At 42.1% G+C, this 17175-nt stretch overlaps 1 protein-coding gene across 1 annotated transcript in view; it reads left to right on the top strand.

The window, feature by feature from the left end:
* The window catches only part of LOC104512667 (collagen alpha-4(IV) chain-like), a gene marked incomplete at its 3' end in the record, with an annotated part of 34495 nt that extends 17601 nt beyond the window's left edge, over window positions 1-16894 (top strand). The window contains exons 10-22 of the mRNA XM_010155728.1: window positions 2522-2626; window positions 3224-3388; window positions 3963-4055; window positions 8727-8833; window positions 9321-9504; window positions 10260-10328; window positions 11399-11503; window positions 12023-12136; window positions 12273-12344; window positions 13115-13276; window positions 14956-15117; window positions 15979-16122; window positions 16787-16894. Of these exons, the coding sequence (XP_010154030.1) occupies window positions 2522-2626; window positions 3224-3388; window positions 3963-4055; window positions 8727-8833; window positions 9321-9504; window positions 10260-10328; window positions 11399-11503; window positions 12023-12136; window positions 12273-12344; window positions 13115-13276; window positions 14956-15117; window positions 15979-16122; window positions 16787-16894 (1590 nt within the window). The remainder of the gene's footprint in view (window positions 1-2521; window positions 2627-3223; window positions 3389-3962; window positions 4056-8726; window positions 8834-9320; window positions 9505-10259; window positions 10329-11398; window positions 11504-12022; window positions 12137-12272; window positions 12345-13114; window positions 13277-14955; window positions 15118-15978; window positions 16123-16786) is intronic.
* Window positions 16895-17175: the final 281 nt, after the last annotated feature.

The raw sequence follows: 17175 nt of genomic DNA, 5'->3' as shown, positions 1-17175 counted from the left end.
TGCTGAAATCACTCTGAGACCATTTGTCTCTGAGTAACGCAGAATGTTCTTGGCCATTGACATTATCTACAGAAACTTACAGAGCACGCAGTGTTTAACTCTTAACGGGGATATCAGAAAAACGGAGAAGTCATTATAAGCCTTCATTTGAAGAGTACCCCAGGTCACAGAATACAGTAGATACACACTTCTGTTGCACGTTTTTGGCTGGGTTTTTTTTAATAAACCGTTGGCAAGTTGAGTCTCCAGAAACTTTTATGGGAAGAGAAAACAGTATCAGTCAACAGGGATGTTATTTCATTCTGCAAGATACAGTCAAAGGAAAAACGCCAGCCCAAAGGCCATAGGTGAAGAAGACAGCAGTCAGTGGTAGCTCCAGAACTGTTTAAACAACACAGAAATATCAATTAAGAAAAAAAAAAAAAAGTCCAGAAAGAGGCATGGACTCCTTGTTTTCCCTTGTGTAAGAATGGATATCCAGTTTAGCAGCCTCAGTTCTCCTGTCTGTGTCCTAAAAGGCCCTGAACTCCGGTCCCAGGAATGCAACCTCACTACGCAGTTCCCACATTGCATTCTTGTTTGCTGCAGAGAGATTAAGGTTGATTCCTCATCTACAAAGCAAAATACAGTTTGCCACATAAAAGACTTCCCTAAAGTCCACTTCACTTGCAATTCTGAACATCAAAATCCCAAGTAATTTAGAAATCCTCCAAGGAGAAGCGATTTTCCTTGCCATTAGTAGGCACTTTTATGTTTCCCTGATGCAGATGTTTTACACTTCTTGTAAGAATTTTGAGTATCTCTTACCATCCAGAATATCTGCCAGACTGTGGAACCTCCTTTCTTAATGCATAATCATAGAAGTAATTTCAAATTCTGGTACAGAATTTTAAGCAAATAATTACAGCTTGGTTGTTAGATCAAAACATCTCAATTAATTGGGCACTGACTTACTGTAATTGATTTGTCTTTGCAATAAGTGAATGAAATCAAATACAGCAGTCACAAGTCCTGAAGAGTCAAATAGGTATTTGTGACAGGTATATTACTGTTTAGTCACTGGTATCCTAAAAGAAAATTATTATTTTAAATGTTTCTGCTTGGTAAAGATTATTTTAAATGTTTCTGCTTGGTTTTAAATGCTATAAAGTGTCTAAATTGCATTTCCTAGGTGATGTGTCACATCCTTACATACCCCACCACTGCTGAAATTTTCAGTTTCGTGTTACACGTTGCATATTTGTATCTATCAGTGAATTCTGTTGTTGGACTCTTACAGGGGGATCCAGGAGAAAAAGGGCCCCCAGGTCCTCCTGGAGCTATTGGAACTCCACTGCTTCCTATAAAAGGTTAATAGCTTTAAAATAACTACAGAAAGTTATAAAATAGCTAGTTTTAACTAGTCTTCCTGCTGTATAAAGTGTGTAGGACCTCTTTTGCTAAGATGTTTGAAAGTGATCCCTAGGGATTCGTGAGACAGGATCCTAAGATGTTAGCTTCCCAGTGGCCACATTGTGTGTGTGTGTGTGTGACTGATCTTACTGGAACTATGGTAAACGTACAAATTTCAGATTAAATGTTTGCATGAAAGATCTTTATGCCTACAGTCACAGCTAGATCTGCAGGACTGTCCCTAGTTAGTGGACCTAAGAAAAAGCTATGAGAACAAAAGCTATGAAAACTAAGCCCATGCTGGATAATGTTTGGCAGTTAAGAAAAACAGCCTTCCCACTGTAACTTAGAATATTTAGAATTATGATCATGAAAAAAGAAGTAAGTGACAAGACAACCCCAGCTCAGCAGAACCTCCCCATTAGATAGTGGCCTCATCCAAAAATCAATTCACTTGTTTTCCATCGGCTTCTGTGTGTTTCCAGCCCATGCAACAGAAGACTCAACGCTATGTTTCATGTCTCACATAACATTTAATCATCTGCATGGTGTGTCAGGGATACATTCTTCAGAGAAAGAGGCCTTTAGTAGAATTGTTTGAGAACAGAATTACTATGGATATTTTATTTTTCCAAATATATTTAATTCAGGTTTTCTTTATCACTAGGTAATTGCAATTTTAAAACTTACTCATGATTGCAATTTTCAAAAATATACTTTTTAAAATGTGGATAATTTCCACTAGGGTGATCCTGAAATGACCTCCTTGTGTGCACTGCCAAATGTGCCTAACATGAGATGCACATTCATTTTAAATGCTACATGTATTTTAGGCCAACAGTTCTCTAGGCATTCTGAAACATGGTGCACAAAGATACTGCTATTAAGTGATGAAGAATTAAAACTCTGCCCATGAAATGGGTAGGAATCTGTAGAAAAGTAACCAAATCCTCCCACCTTAAAATTAAATAGTCACACATTTTAAAATGTTTCATAAAGACAAAGGAAGTTAGTGTTATTTTACTTTTGTGTAGTTCACAACATGTAATTTTGGTTGCAGTTTAATTTAGATTCAAGCTGTCAATTACGTAAGGTGTTCAACTTCCCATGTTTTTATAATTCTGTCTAGGTCCACAAGGAGATCCTGGATTGCCGGGTCCTGCTGGTGATATGGGATCTGTTGGACCAATTGGTCCTGCAGGCCTGCTAGGAAGACCAGGAGATGATGGAACAAGTAAGAGAAGTAGGAGACAAAAAATATTGGCTATATAGCAGTAGGAGAGAAAACAGCTAAAAGAAAACTGTTCTTTGTTCTTGGTTGATGCAAGTCACCAACAGTAAGGATCGGACCTCTACAGAGAGTTTAATATTAGCCAGATATTCTTAATGGCCAAAAAGGTACCAAAGTAATCCAAACAGAACATAAGGAATTACTATAAAAGGAACAGAAGACAAAGGAGAATGCTACCATGCACTGTAAATCCATGGCATGCCTGTATCTGGAGTGCTCTGCTCAAAAATTCTATTCTCCATCTCAAAAAAGATATAATGAAAGGTGATGAGGATGACTTTGCCCTGTATAAGGAACAGGAATAACTGGGATGTCTGGAAAAGAAATAATAGGGAGGAGGAAAAGAAGCAGTTGAAGGTCTAAAGCAGGAGCCTCTTTTCCTGTGAATCCTGGAAAACCAAATGATGTAGATTTAAGTCTTTGTTATATAGAAGCTTTTCCTCAGGACAGTTCTGAATGGTCTGTAATTTCCTCCTTGACATCTTGTAGTAATCATCACTGTGAAGCTCTATGGGCCATGTACCATTGTTTTCTTTATAGGTCTGCCTGGCCTGCCGGGAATAAGTGGGGCACCAGGACCTCAAGGTTTTCATGGTGACCCTGGTTTCCCTGGAACAGGTGAATCAATCCCAGGAAGACCTGGATTTCCTGGACCACCAGGCCTACCAGGGCAGCCAGGAAGACAAGGCTTACCTGGACTACCCAGTAGGTTCAACAACAATTCCTATGGCGAGAATATCATTCTGCATATTAATATATTCCTTGCTTTCGTTGGTCCTACAAAAAATGTAGAGGTGAAAAGTGCATTTTGACAGATACATCACACATTACACATGATGCAAAAAAGAAGTTTTGCTTAAAATTGCCAGTCAGTGAGTTGTCAAGATTTTCATGGTTTCCCGGGTGATTTAAACCCAGAAAGTAACATACATGAAAAATGTCCCTAGAAAACATATCACTGGAAGTTAAAAACGCAGCAAACTAGAAAAAAAACCCCAAATCAGCATCCTTTGGTAAAGAAACAAGAGTTGTAAAATTCTACAGTGGAAAAAGGAAGAAGCAGTGGCGATGAGAAAACCATGTGTCAACACCAACTCTAGCCAAACTGACTAGATGCATCTGCGTAGTGTGATCTATCAGCAACGACTTACACAGCATTTCGTAAAATCTCTAGCTTTTCACGTGCGGATAACAAGATAAGAGAGAGGAGAGTGCGTGACCTAAGCTGTGGAAACAGTCAACCTGGTTTATACTAGCTCTACAATTTGTTTTGTCAAAGGTGTAATCTGTACTGACAGAGGGATCCCCGGACAACCTGGAGCAAAAGGTCAGATAGGCCTTCCAGGAAGAAAAGGTGAAAAAGGAGAAAAGGGTAAGTATGCTCTTGAACATGAGACCTTTGCCAGCCATGTCAGCCCTAATTTGCAAGCGTATAGCAACTTGGAGGACAAGGCCCATCGAAGTGTTGGCACTTGGGCTGCTAAGTCAGCAGAGTCATGTCAGGGCAGCAGTTACTCCAGCGCTGTGAAAAGAGACTGATGGGCTTCACTCCTTTGAAGGCCATAATGAGACTGAATGGTCTGTGCACTACTCGCACTGAAAAGAAAAAGGGTGGGGTTATTTTTGGTGTTTTGGTTTTGCAACTGTTTCAGTGTAATTTTGGCACATTCCGTAGGAAATCAAGGCCTCTGCTCATGTAGTGCTGGTCCTCCTGGTCCCCGAGGTATGCAAGGACCTCCAGGCACCCAAGGAAAGAAAGGACAAATGGGATACCCTGGAAGACATGGAGAAAAGGGCGATCTGGGCTTACCTGGTGCAGTGGGAACACCAGGACACCCTGTAAGTGGTTTTCATGAGCTATAGGAAATAAATAACATCAAGTTACCACTTACGCAGGCGGCGTTTAAGCAGAGCGGTGGAGAAGCTGCTCAGGAAAAGTATCTGAAAGTTTTATCGACTTCTGCTTATGAGAGTCTTGTTGGAGGATGCATTTTATTAGCTTCTATCCGATTTCCCTTGCTGCAGTGGGCAGAGTTCCACACCGCGGGGCAGAAGCCCATGCTGTGATTGTGGGGTGGTCAGGAGGCGTAGGAAAGTTGGTGTGTGTTCATCTTGTTTTGTTCTGATTTGTTTTTACTTGTAGTTTTGAACAGCCATTGTTTTTCTTGTAAACATTGTAGATGCACAAATTGCTCCACTGAAGATGATTTTTCAGTCATTTCCAAGGAAAGCATTACCAGCAAAACCTTATCAAGGCAAAGAATTGCGTGTCATCCGGTCCAGATAGACTTTTCAGCAACATCCACCTTGGGGGAGAGGGGCAGGGTCTGAAGAGAAAGGAACCCTTGATTTTCTTCAGACATTTCAAGTCATTTTCCTTATTCCTTTTTTAGAAATTAATTGAGAAGCTTGATGCATTCAATGTGCTGAATTTATTTTATGAGTCTGTCTGAACATAATGTAGTCTTTCCTTCCCACACAGTCTGAAAGGCATTGCTGTTTCTTACAATTGTAGAATCACAGGATGGTGTGGGTTGGAAGGGACCTTAAAGCCCATCCAGTTCCAACCCCCCTGCCATGGGCAGGGACATCTTCCACTAGACCAGGTTGCTCCAAGCCTCATCCAGCCTGGCCTTGGACACTTCCAGGGATGGGGCATCCACAGCTTCTCTGGGCAACCTGTCCCAGTGCCTCCCCATCCTCTCCGGGAAGAACTTCTTCCTGATATCCAATCTAAACCTCCCCACTTTCAGTTTAACCCCGTTACCCCTTGTCCTGTCACTACAGGCCCTTGTAAAAGTCCCCTCCAGTTTCTTCGTGTTTATCCCTTTCCTGTGCCGCATTACTTCATAATCTTCTATATTCAGTCATTACTCAGCCGAGATTTGTTCGCCACAAGGACGTGCTTGTTGCCCAAGTCAGTGAAAGGAGCTGTTACTTTTGCAAACGGACTTATGTTCTTTAATGTGCCTCGTGTAGTTTATCTTACTCCCCACAGCGAGCAGTAGCTCAAGACACCACTGAAGCAAACTGCCGCAGGTATGCATTGCAAGATGCTTCATTGGCCTTGCCGTGAGTCTGTTCCACTTGTTTTGGTCTGGCATGTGGACTGTACATCCAGGATGCTGTGTACCAAAATGATGCCAAATAGAGGTTTTTTTTTAAATATACTTCCCTGTGTGTGAGAACAACTTCTTTAAAGATATAGGTAGATATGCTTGGCTTGGTGACTGTACCATTATGGATTTGTTTCTCTGTTTTTTTGAGGTTTTGCTTTGGTTTAGTAGCAGGACTCTTTTTCATATAAGGAATTGCTTAAAAGTTTCCAGAAGTATGTTTTTCAAAAGAAACGAAACAAAACCAAACAAACCAAAACGATTTTGAGACTGAAGGAAGGAGGTGGAGGGGTTCTGTCCTTCTAGTCCCAATGGTTTCATTACAAGGTTTGCATTTGTTCTTTTTCTTTTATGAAAATCCTTTAACCTGAGTGGATTATGAGTGATTTTGACCTCTTTTGTTACTTTTGAAAGTTTGCTTCAGCCCTTGTGGTTGTGAAGTAAACTTGAAGCCATGTGCTGAAGACTTTGGTGTTCTTAGGTTACTTAAGTGAGAAACAAGGCCAAAGTAATCAGTTTGGAAAGGAATCATTCACTTTGAGACAGAAATGCTTTGGTCTAATGGATTTTCTACATACATACACTTGTTCCATTTTTCAGCTCTATTTTCTTCCCATAGATCTCATTTCATTTTTCAAACACTGATAACTGGCCACTGCCAACTTGAAAATCTAGGCATTTTAATAAATATCCACTGCTGGTTTCAGATACACCCCATTTTTCAGAAGTATCCTGCCTGTTTTACAATTGTCATGACTTACAATCACTTTACAAATTTTATTTTCTCCACCTATTTCTTAGTGAAAGATTTTGAAAAAACAGAGGAAACTGAATAAATAATACCCCGGTTTTTCAACCTTCATGGCCTTTACTTCTATTAAATTTCACATGGTAAAATAGATTTACCCACGTGTACTGGTGCAAGATCAGACCCTCACCAGTGATGATGTGCGAACTGCACCCTGCTTGGAGAGCCGAGAGCACAAATCGGCATGAAATTACAGAGAAGTACTCCTTTTCCCCTCTAAACTTGTCAAGTCATAGCTTCTTCTGACAATACCAAATACCTATCTAGATGTAGACGAAATTTTTTATTGGCAGCTTTTTGGGCTTCACTCAGCAAAAAAGAATCGCTTACCTACTGCCATGCTCACCTGGGAGGACAGCCTCATGCAGCAGTCACTGCGCTCCAGGGACTCCCTTCCTGTGAGACCTCGGTGGACTGTGGGCTGAAATGTGCCCTTGGTCATCGTTTGCATCTTAATATTCTTGCATTTACAGCCACAGCTGTGTACAGCCACGGACCCAGTTCCAGCATTACAGTTTCTTACAGTTGTGTATCTGTGCATTTGGCAGTCGGGCTGCCACTCCCACACCTCTTCATTGGCCTCGAAAGAGATAAGGGTGTCTTTTCAGCATGTTTCTTTAATTGGTCTGGTTTTGAGAAACACTGCAAGAGTAAGAGAGAGATATCTAATTTTCCCCTCAATTCCCACATTGATTCCTTGCTGGAGATAACTGACAGTGTTTTTCTAATGTCTTTTTTTTGTGGTCAATGGTAAGGGGACACCTGGTTCTGCTGGACAACATGGTGAAAAAGGAGAGAAGGGTGATCCAGGAAGAGTTAGAATAAAAGGTAAATACACATTTTATCATTAACCTTTTTGTTTCCTCTACAATGCCTACAAAATAGCATGAGAAAACCATATGAATATCCCATATTCATACTCTTTAATACAGTCATTAGTTTAAGTAAGGTACTGAAACCTAGAGGTCATATCTATCTCCAAACGGCTTTCTTGGTACCATCTTGTTCATTTTCTTCTTGCTAAAAACAAGATCAACACAGGATTTTGTGGTTTTTACTCAATAGTTGAACCAGAAAAGTATTAACATCTTGTTATTAATGCTAACAAATGACTTTTCATGTCACGTGATCGATAATTGGGGTCTTACCGAGGTCTGACTGGCGAAGACTAAGCAGAATGCAATTACTGTGAAAACATGAAGAAATATTATTGTACAGCAGCCACCTCCTAAACTGTCATATACCAGTATCCTGGCTGTTATCTCAACTGAAACCACCAACATCCTTCTTGGCAAAAACTCAAAAGTCTTGACAGCTATTCAGATTCCTGCCCCTATTTCTGAACATTACTCTTGACCAGGCAGTGAAGAGAAACAAAAGGCCACCAGTTGCACAACTGAAATTCTTGCAATTAAATGGATCAAAACCTCTCCAGAGTTATGATTTGCAAAAGCAAAAGAAACATAGAACAACAAACTACAACAACGTGATGGCAAAGCTTAGTTAGAAATGCTAAAATAATTACTCAGACAAAAGATTGTCCATCATATTGTTTGTGAAAAGTTGGCTTAGCTTTGGATACCTGTGTTTGTTTGCAGACAGTGCAGCAGGGCGAAACCCTTGCTGTTTATTTGCAAAGGGTTTCTTGAAGCAGCAAAATGAATCTTTGAGTTATAATAGTTGTATCGACCTTTATGCAAAAAATGACAATTTCATAAATATTAGTGCAAGAGAAATCTAGGGATAAAAAAACCTTTTTATTTTGATGCAAATATTCTGCACCATAAGGCATTGCTGTATCCTGGTTTCACTGAAATCAAGAATAAAACTCTGATTTCAGTAGCAAAATGTTTTCAGTCAATATATAGCATGAACAGAAGCCACATTGTTGTGGTGCCTGTAAACATGTCTTTTACGGAGACCAAGTTGTTCCATGAGGTCTCCAACTAAATACTCTCTTCCTAAGCCTAAAATACCTCATTAAGGAAATAAGAATTCAAGAACTGGAATTTATCATACAGATATGATGAAAGGTTACCCAGCATTTACCTGAGCAGAAATCAAACATCTCAAAACTTACTGCAAATATTATACTTAATTTTTTTAAAATTGTTTTAAGGAATAAAAGGTGAAAGAGGTCCTACTGGGGTTCCAGGATATCCAGGCCAAAGAGGGAGCGATGGCAGAGATGGGGAGCTAGGCTTGCCTGGGGAAAAAGGAGCTGAGGTATGTTTGGCTTTCTCAGCATATTTTTCTATTCCACTTAACATACTGTCTTACGAAAGGGCTGGCTACGTAATGAAAGGCACCGTGTTGTTCCACACTGCTAGCAGATTAATCACTTTGATCATTTTATATTAGCCTAGATCAAAAGTCATCATTTTTATCCATTGAAAAATTATTTCCTTGGAAGTGTTACTGTTTATTTTGGTATTCCTGAATGCAATTTTTGCATATATTGTGTGCTAATACTATGGGATCAGGGAGGAAAAAACCCACAAAACTCTACCCTTTGTTCCTATTGCTTTTGAATATTTAAAACGACTGGTATCATCCAGGTAGTTGCTTAATTGTGGGAGAGCGGTTTCTCCATATAGTTCTCTAACATGGCTTTTGATTATCAAAGAAGGGAAAGAAATTAGGTCTTGTTATTTCTTATCAACAACTTCTAATTAGGTCTTGTTATTTCTTATCAACAATTTCTTTCCTTTAGGGTGATTCTGGAGAACCACTGCCGGGTGACAAAGGACTCCCTGGGGTCCCAGGACTTCGTGGGGTAAAAGGACAGATGGGAGTGGCTGGTTTGGGGTTTCCCGGCCCTCCAGGAGTCAGAGGTAGTCCTGGAGACTTTGGTGACACTGGTAATGTTGGGCCACCTGGTCCAAAGGGCCAGAAAGGTAATTCCGAATGTTTACATTAAGAACCAAGTAACAGAATCCATGTTTGGTAGCATCCATTACAGTTTCATTAGTATTATATACAGTATTATACATCAGTTTTGGCAAGCTCAGTGGTCATGTGAAATATGGCCACGGAAAGGTACAATACCATCAGCATTTAGCAGGACACACTCGTCAGACTATGGATTGCTAAGGGCCGTAAAGCTGCAAAGTGCCATTTGCACACTACCAGAGGAGTTATTTTCTGGAGTGAAGATTATTCCTGAGTGTAATGATTTGCAACGTTTTTTTGCTGAAGGAGCAGGAAAATACAACTCATACTTAAGTCTTGGTCTGGTTTTTTGGTAATCAAAAATACCTACCAAAATAGACAAGAAATCTACACTGATAGCAATATGTATGAACTAGAAATGTACGTAGAATTCCGATGAACATATTATTTTTCTTGCAACAGACTATTTTTGAAGACAAATTTCTGTGATAAGTAAAAAAAAAAATCCTTTGTCTTTACAGAATATAACTATATTAAAACAACTTGAATCATTACCAATATTCTATTCAAAATAAGTGTCAAGAAAAGTACATTTTAAGATCAAACCTTAAGTAATATGGAAATAACTGTGCGTAAACAGTCCCTTCTCTTTCCATCTGCACATCTGGTTGGTCAGTGCCGCAGACATACTACAGTAAACATTCAGACTCCATTTATTCTGAAATCAAACAGGCCAGTTCCTTTCTCCCTCTCGCTTCAGGTGAGACTGTCTGCATTACGTTACCACACCCTGGAAATCCAGGTCCCCCCGGTTTTAAAGGTGTTCAAGGTATGTTTACCGATGGGAGAATTTGGGGGTTTAATTGAAATGGAGTTTGAAGTTGCTAATTAAAAAAGAAGCTGTCCTAAAACATACACCATTCTCATTTTTTTAACTGATACGTCTCAAAATGTAAAAGTACAAATACGTAGGAACATCCTCATCTAATAGAACCAATGGCTAGGCAGCTGCAGTTTGCATGATCGAGAGGTGGGTAGGCTGCCTCCACAGAAACGACTGAAGGAAGGTGGCTTGAAACTGTCCTGCCCCAGTTAAAATGCATGAGGGGGTCTGTCAAAGACACAGGTGGCTGAAGCTGGATAAGACCTAGAATATGTACAACTGGATACAGGAAAAAAGGGTGTGTGAGGCAAAGCCATGCTGCAAGTCTGTAATTTCAAAAACTATATTGCTCGTGGCAAATTGCAGTTGAGCCCTAAAATCTGAATACTTATTACTTCAACTTGTTCAACTCAGTTTAAACTCAAAGTACCTATCTAGGAGCTGGCAAAATGTTGCTTGTGATCACCTCCAAAGCATTTAAAATACACCAGAAAACCCTGATCAGAACAAAGGGAGATACTGGATTTTCGAGCTCTTTAACATGGCGTAACACAGCTCCTTGACATCAGTATTGTGGGTGGTAGCTAAAATTTATAGACAGGAAGGAACAGGGATTAGCATACTGAGCTCATCTGCACCATGCCAGGAGCAGCACAAAGCACAGGAGAAGAGAAGAATTTGAGTTGACACCTGTCATTCACTAGATGAATATTGCTGATGTGCTGTAACATTAAAATGTTGTAAGAGTTTTATTCTTTTTTTCCCCTAATTTACTCTTGTGATTTGCAGTCTGCTGTTTACGCATCAGGGAACAAGTCCATTTAGAAACACGGCAACCGTGCGTTTGGTTGTGACTTGGGTGGTGGCTCTTGCCCAAAACGTTAGAAGATGAAATCCACTTGTTTTCAAAGTACATGAATTGGCATAGGATAAAGAAGCCATACTGTTTGCTTAGATCACACATTTTAGAATCCTGTCAGTTGGAGGTTTTTCACATATTTTCTTTCTGTTTCCAGGACCAAAGGGTTTAAAAGGACTCCCTGGTCGTCCTGGACCAAATGGCTTTGATGGTCAGAAAGGCCATCGTGGCAGGCCAGGAGCAGGAATCCCTGGGCCAGAAGGTGAATTGTGCTTTTCTTTATCCAGGAGACCTGCTGGTCAGGCTGTAATGGGTACGTGGCAGGGTAAGGTAGCCACCATGGTAGAACAGAACAGCAAGCAGGTGTCAACGGAAGCTAATGGAACTGGAATCTTTACCAGTTTCCCTGTCTTTCCTCCAGCACTGCAGGTGCTGCAGTGACCTACAGCTCAGTGTCCAGAGAGGAAATATTCTCAGAAAACTGAGAATAATGAGTACTGTTTTAGCGAAGGGTTTGAACTGGACAAGAGTGACAGTACACGAGATAGGTGCTGCCCCGAAGAAAACCACTGTCACTTCCCACGGGCATAGTTACCTCCTTCAGTCCTCATTAGCTGTAGGTGAGAAACGTGAAATTTCGTGTGTGATGATGTTTTTCTTTGCAAAGCGGTAATTAAATTCTGGTTAAATACACACTATAAGATTCCACTGTTCTGGGGAAAAAAACCGACTCGAAACTTAGGAATTATGCCCTGTTTGAATTTAAAAATCATATCAACAGGCTTTCGAGGCAGAGCTGGTGATCCCGGTGATGAAGGTGAAAGAGGACCTACAGTTGATGGTAAAAATGGCCCTCCAGGTCCACCTGGCATAGACGGTCAGAAAGGTGTTCCAGGTGACACCACATACGGCCCTCCAGGAATCCCAGGCAACAGGGGACTGCCAGGAGCACCTGGAGCACAGGGAGTTTTTTTTTCCTGGGCTTCGAGGTATGAACCAGTTTTTATGAAGCATTTCCATGTGTTCCAAAGAGAAAATCTACGCAAAGTCGGTCCCGGTTCAGATAAAACTTACCCTCATCTGGAGCCATGGTGGTGAGAACGGTACGCCCTAGTTTTACAGTTAAGGTTGGTTATCCACTGAGGAGATCTGCACTGCAGGAGCGGGAAGGTGCCTTTACCCAGTCCATGGAGGAACACTGCAGCCTCCTGCTCTTACTACTGTTTCTTGCTGCCTAGTAGCCGTCTGTGCGTAGGGTCTCCTGCTCTGCCACCGAGGTAGTGCCTGTCTCAGATTGCTTACTAAAATCTGAAAAGACCGGCAAAAGGTGGGAGAACACTCAGGGAGAGAGGGGTGAATTTCTTTACCCAGAGTTACGCAACATAATCCTCGGTATCTTGGGCACTGCACTCCTCACTCCTCAGGGGAGCTTTGCTGGTTGCTGCAGGTGTCTCTGCGGTGCCGTCTCCACTTCCCAAGCGGGCATTGCTCTTTGCTTTCATAGGGCTCCCTTTTTCCCCGCCCCCACTTGTGTGCGGGGAGCACCGACAGAGCTGACCCCCGTGCTGTAGCTGGTGCGTGCCAGCGAGCACCTCCCGTCCCGCTGCTACACATCCGTAACGCGTTTGGGCCGTAAAGTCCCCCTCGCCTACAGGCGAGAGTTCAATCTGTGTTTATTCCTTAAAGAAAAAAGCTCTCCACAACAGCCAATTCTAAATTGCAGAAATGCATCACTTCCCACAAACCGTGCAAAAACTAGAGGCTAAGTAAGATACTACAGTAACTGGGCGTGTGATCTCAAAATTAAAACTAGGACTTCTGAGGGATGGTGAGTAATGGAAGTAAAACGCCTTACCATGTTTTTTGTTTCCAGGACAGCCTGGTACCCCAGGATTTCCAGGTGCCAAAGGTTTTAGAGGCCCAGAAGGTGATATAGGAGCACCAGGCTGTCCAGGCTTCCCTGGTCCACCATGCAACACGGGCTTACCAGGGCCACCGGGACTGAGTGGTGTCACGGGCCTGCCGGGACCTCAAGGTACGCAACGTCCACCGGGCTGAGCTTCGTGCGTCTCTCCCGGCAGATTTAATCACGTGATTTGTGTGGCTGGCATGACAAATACTTCCACAGGGGCTGCTCGTGAATGGGGGTGTACATTATGTTTTGCACATGGCCTTAAGCTCAAGGAATGTATAGTGTGCATCTCCGATTTAGCTGGCCAAATCACAGTGTGTTCGCTGTCAAGTAATAAAACATAAGAGTTATCTCTTACTCTGCTGTCCAGAGTAACTTAGCTGAGCTCCTGTCATTACTGTGATACCTTCATCTCCCTTATTCTTAAATGCAGGTGTTATTTAGGGACAGCTATGAGACACATATATGACATATATGGATCAGAGGGCTGGAGCCCCTCTGCCATGGGGACAGGCTGAGAGAGTTGGGCTTGTTCAGCCTGGAGAAGAGAAGGCTCCGGGGAGACCTTATAGCACCTTCCAGTGCCTGAAGGGGCTACAAGGAAGCTGGGGGGGACTTTTTACAAGGGCCTGTAGTGACAGGACAAGGGGGAACGGGTTTAAATTGAAAGCAGGTAGATTCAGATATCAGGAAGAAATTCTTCCCGGAGAGGGTGGTGAGGCACTGGAACAGGTTGCCCAGAGAAGCTGTGGATGCCCCATCCCTGGAAGTGTCCAAGGCCAGGCTGGATGAGGCTTGGAGCAACCTGGTCTAGTGGAAGGTGTCCCTGCCCATGGCAGGGGGGTTGGAACTGGGGGGGCTTTAACGTCCCTTCCAACCCAAACTGTTCTATGATTCTATATCAAAAGTATTTACAAATTAGTAGGGATTTTTCACAGGGTTCTTCTACTGATATGTCTCTCATTAAAGAAATACAAGAAAACAAACATTCCAGGGGAAAAATCCAGGCAGAGCCAGGACTCCAGCATGGTAGCAAAGTTTCCAAGCTATTTTGCCATGTTTTATGATATTCAAATTTATACCAAAAACGATCACTTGCTACTTTTGAGATTGTTTTGCCAGTTGATGGGGTCAACAGAAAGAACACAGACACCAAGTTAAAAAGAAATAAGCTTATTTTACTTTAGTTTAAAGCAGCAGCAAGAGTAAGCAAGGTAGTGCAGCTAATCGTTACGACACAGACTTAGCAATAGTGATTAAGAAAGATACATCATCAATTGCCTGAATACTTTACCATCATCTGGATCCATGCATCAGCTGGGGAGCTCTGTCACAGCGAAGGGGCAGAAAACTGGCCTGGCAATTGGGAAGTCCTACGGAGTGCGTCCACTCGTAGGTGAGGCTTCAACTTCACTGAGAGAGCGTCCTGCCTTTGTACAGTTTAATAAACAATCTACGTGACTATGAGCATGGAAATATCTGGTTCGCTGATGGTTCGTGTATCTATTTCTGTCGGAGGCGCCTGGGCCTGCCCAGGGTCCAGGGCCCAGTCGATGGGAAGAATACTAACTGCTACAGTTCTTCAGCTCTTTATGGATCCGTTCTTAGGAGAAAGAATGCTAACTGCCACAATCTTCAGTTTTCCCATGAGACTTGGTATAACATGGATCGGGTGAATTCACTCAGAAGTCAACTGGTTCCAGGCCTATTGCTCAGGCCTCAGTACTTCCGAGGTACAATTGCTGCACCCTTGTCCTGCATTTGCATACATAAATTAAAGCTCTTGTTCTCAGGCTTACCAGGCTTCAAAGGTCAGAGGGGAGACAGGGGCCCAGATGGGCCTCCTGGAATCAGAGGTCTCAAAGGCTCTCCTGGCTCACGAGGTCCCCCAGGTCCTCCAGGCTCCCGAGGACTTCCAGGCCTTCCAGGCAATAAAGGACCACCTGGTTTCCCCGGACAAACAGGTACGCTAAACATCCTGTAAAGCACCCCATCTATAACTTCTCTTGCAGGGGGAGCTATTTTCACTGCTGTGAAAGCTAGGAGGTACTTTGCACCCTCCTCCCTTTCCAGCTTCCAGAATAAGATCCTGCAGCAGGGTAAAGGCAAAACAATCACATCCTTTGTTCTTTCTCTTATAATAAAAATAAAAGGACTGGAAGTAGTTTGGTGCATTGTCCTGCTTTAGTAATTTTACAGCATTGACATACTTCATGTATTATTTCCTGACTATTTGTAATAGGTTCTTGTTAAAATATGCTATAATAAGAACAATATACTTTTCATTACGTCCAGACTATCTTCTTCATTGGTGCTTGTATGCTGATGAGCAAGTGAAGAAATAGCTTCACGTTATGTCTGATGCATATAAAAAATGTGACCTTGCTCCCAAATCATCACTGCCTAATGGGCACAAGTTCTGAGTAACTCTAGCAAGATCCTGTTTTCCTCTGTCTGTCATCTGGACAGAAGGAGTCATGATTTCCAGCAGCCACATGCAAAATCTGGTGGTGTCCTAGCCTGTGCGTTCTATTTTAGATATGTTGGGGATAGCTGCTTTCGTAGTAAGTGCAGCCTTAATCTCCAGGGGGTGGAGCAGGGCCAGGGCGGTGGGGGGAGACATTTGCTTGCTTCAAGGTAATCTGGATTTCAAGACAAGTGTGTTCTTGGCATGAAGCCATGCTCCAACTATTGGTTCTCTAGCTGTGCTGATTTCCTAAGGAGTCCTTCTAAACTTCCTGCCTTTTGCTTTATACTCTTCCTTAGAATATGACAGCAACAGCATAGCAGACTGAATATGTAAATAAAGCATTTAATATTACCAGGAAGCAAGGGGATTCAAGGACCCCAAGGATTCCCAGGACTCCCAGGAACACAAGGCCCAATGGGAATCTCCGGTGTAAAAGGTGAAGAAGGGAAAATGGGTCTATCTGGGCCTAGTGGAGAATGTGGAGATATGGGAATAAAAGGTGTGTAAAAATCCACTTCACTCTATAGTTACGTAACTGCTATGTTTAGTTTTGTTACTGCTGTGTTAGGAATGGATTTTCTCCTTGTTATAAGGGTACATTCACTTCTATTTTCAGAGATACCAAATACCACATCCAGTCACCTCACTTATGAATGCCTAACAAAAAATAACTAAAGAAAAATTAATTCCACTCAGATCAATAGGTGCATTTACTCCTAAATCAGAACAAGATCATTTACTGAAAACCACCTTGAACTTTGTCCTGTATCCATCATAAGCTTTAGATTTTTCAAGGATTCTATCATATGTTCTGTGTTCTTCAATCTACAGAAAATAATCTCTCTAAATATTAATATAGGAAAGGGAGTAACCATCTCCAAGGTGCACCCACAGTGCCCTGTCGAGTTGGCAAAACAAATTCCACCTTTCATATCCCAAACAGGCAGCAAATAATGCTGATTTAACATCACCTGGGTCAATACTGAATTAACTAAAAAGCAAGAGAAGGATAACAAATGCTGTTAGCAGTGAGCCTGCTGAAACAACTGAGAACTGCATTAGTACTTGAAGGCTGTCTCTGCTGTGGAAATCTTCACTAAAATTAATTTTCAGGCCATATCACTCATGAGGGTTTACTTACATTCCATATATTTGGTTCAAAGGTGAAAGAGGGCCTCCGGGAGAGAGTGGCTGCATTAACATCCGTCTTGAGAAAGGACAAAAGGGGGAACCGGGGTTTCCTGGTGAGAACGGATTTAGAGGTGAAAGAGGTAAGTTCAGGAAGTAAAGCTGCACTCACACACATTCATCTGATATAAATCACTGGTGTTTTTCACAGGCTTGGGCTCGCAGCTGCAGTGGCATCCAGCTACCTTACTGTGTTTATAGATAGGAAACTTGCAGGCGAGGTTATTTGGACAATGGCCAAGGCGATACACCAGGTGTGAAAGCATAGCCATATTTAAAATGTGTCACATAACTTCACATGACTTCGATACTGTGCCACATGTCATCCTTTTGACGGAAGGACTACTCGATGGATAAAGAACTG

The sequence above is a fragment of the Eurypyga helias genome, unplaced genomic scaffold (assembly GCF_000690775.1).
Source record: "Eurypyga helias isolate BGI_N326 unplaced genomic scaffold, ASM69077v1 scaffold15497, whole genome shotgun sequence".
Classification (NCBI taxonomy): domain Eukaryota; kingdom Metazoa; phylum Chordata; class Aves; order Eurypygiformes; family Eurypygidae; genus Eurypyga; species Eurypyga helias.
The sequence above is the reverse complement of the archived record's forward strand: the minus strand, read 5'-3'. Positions and strand labels throughout refer to the sequence as shown.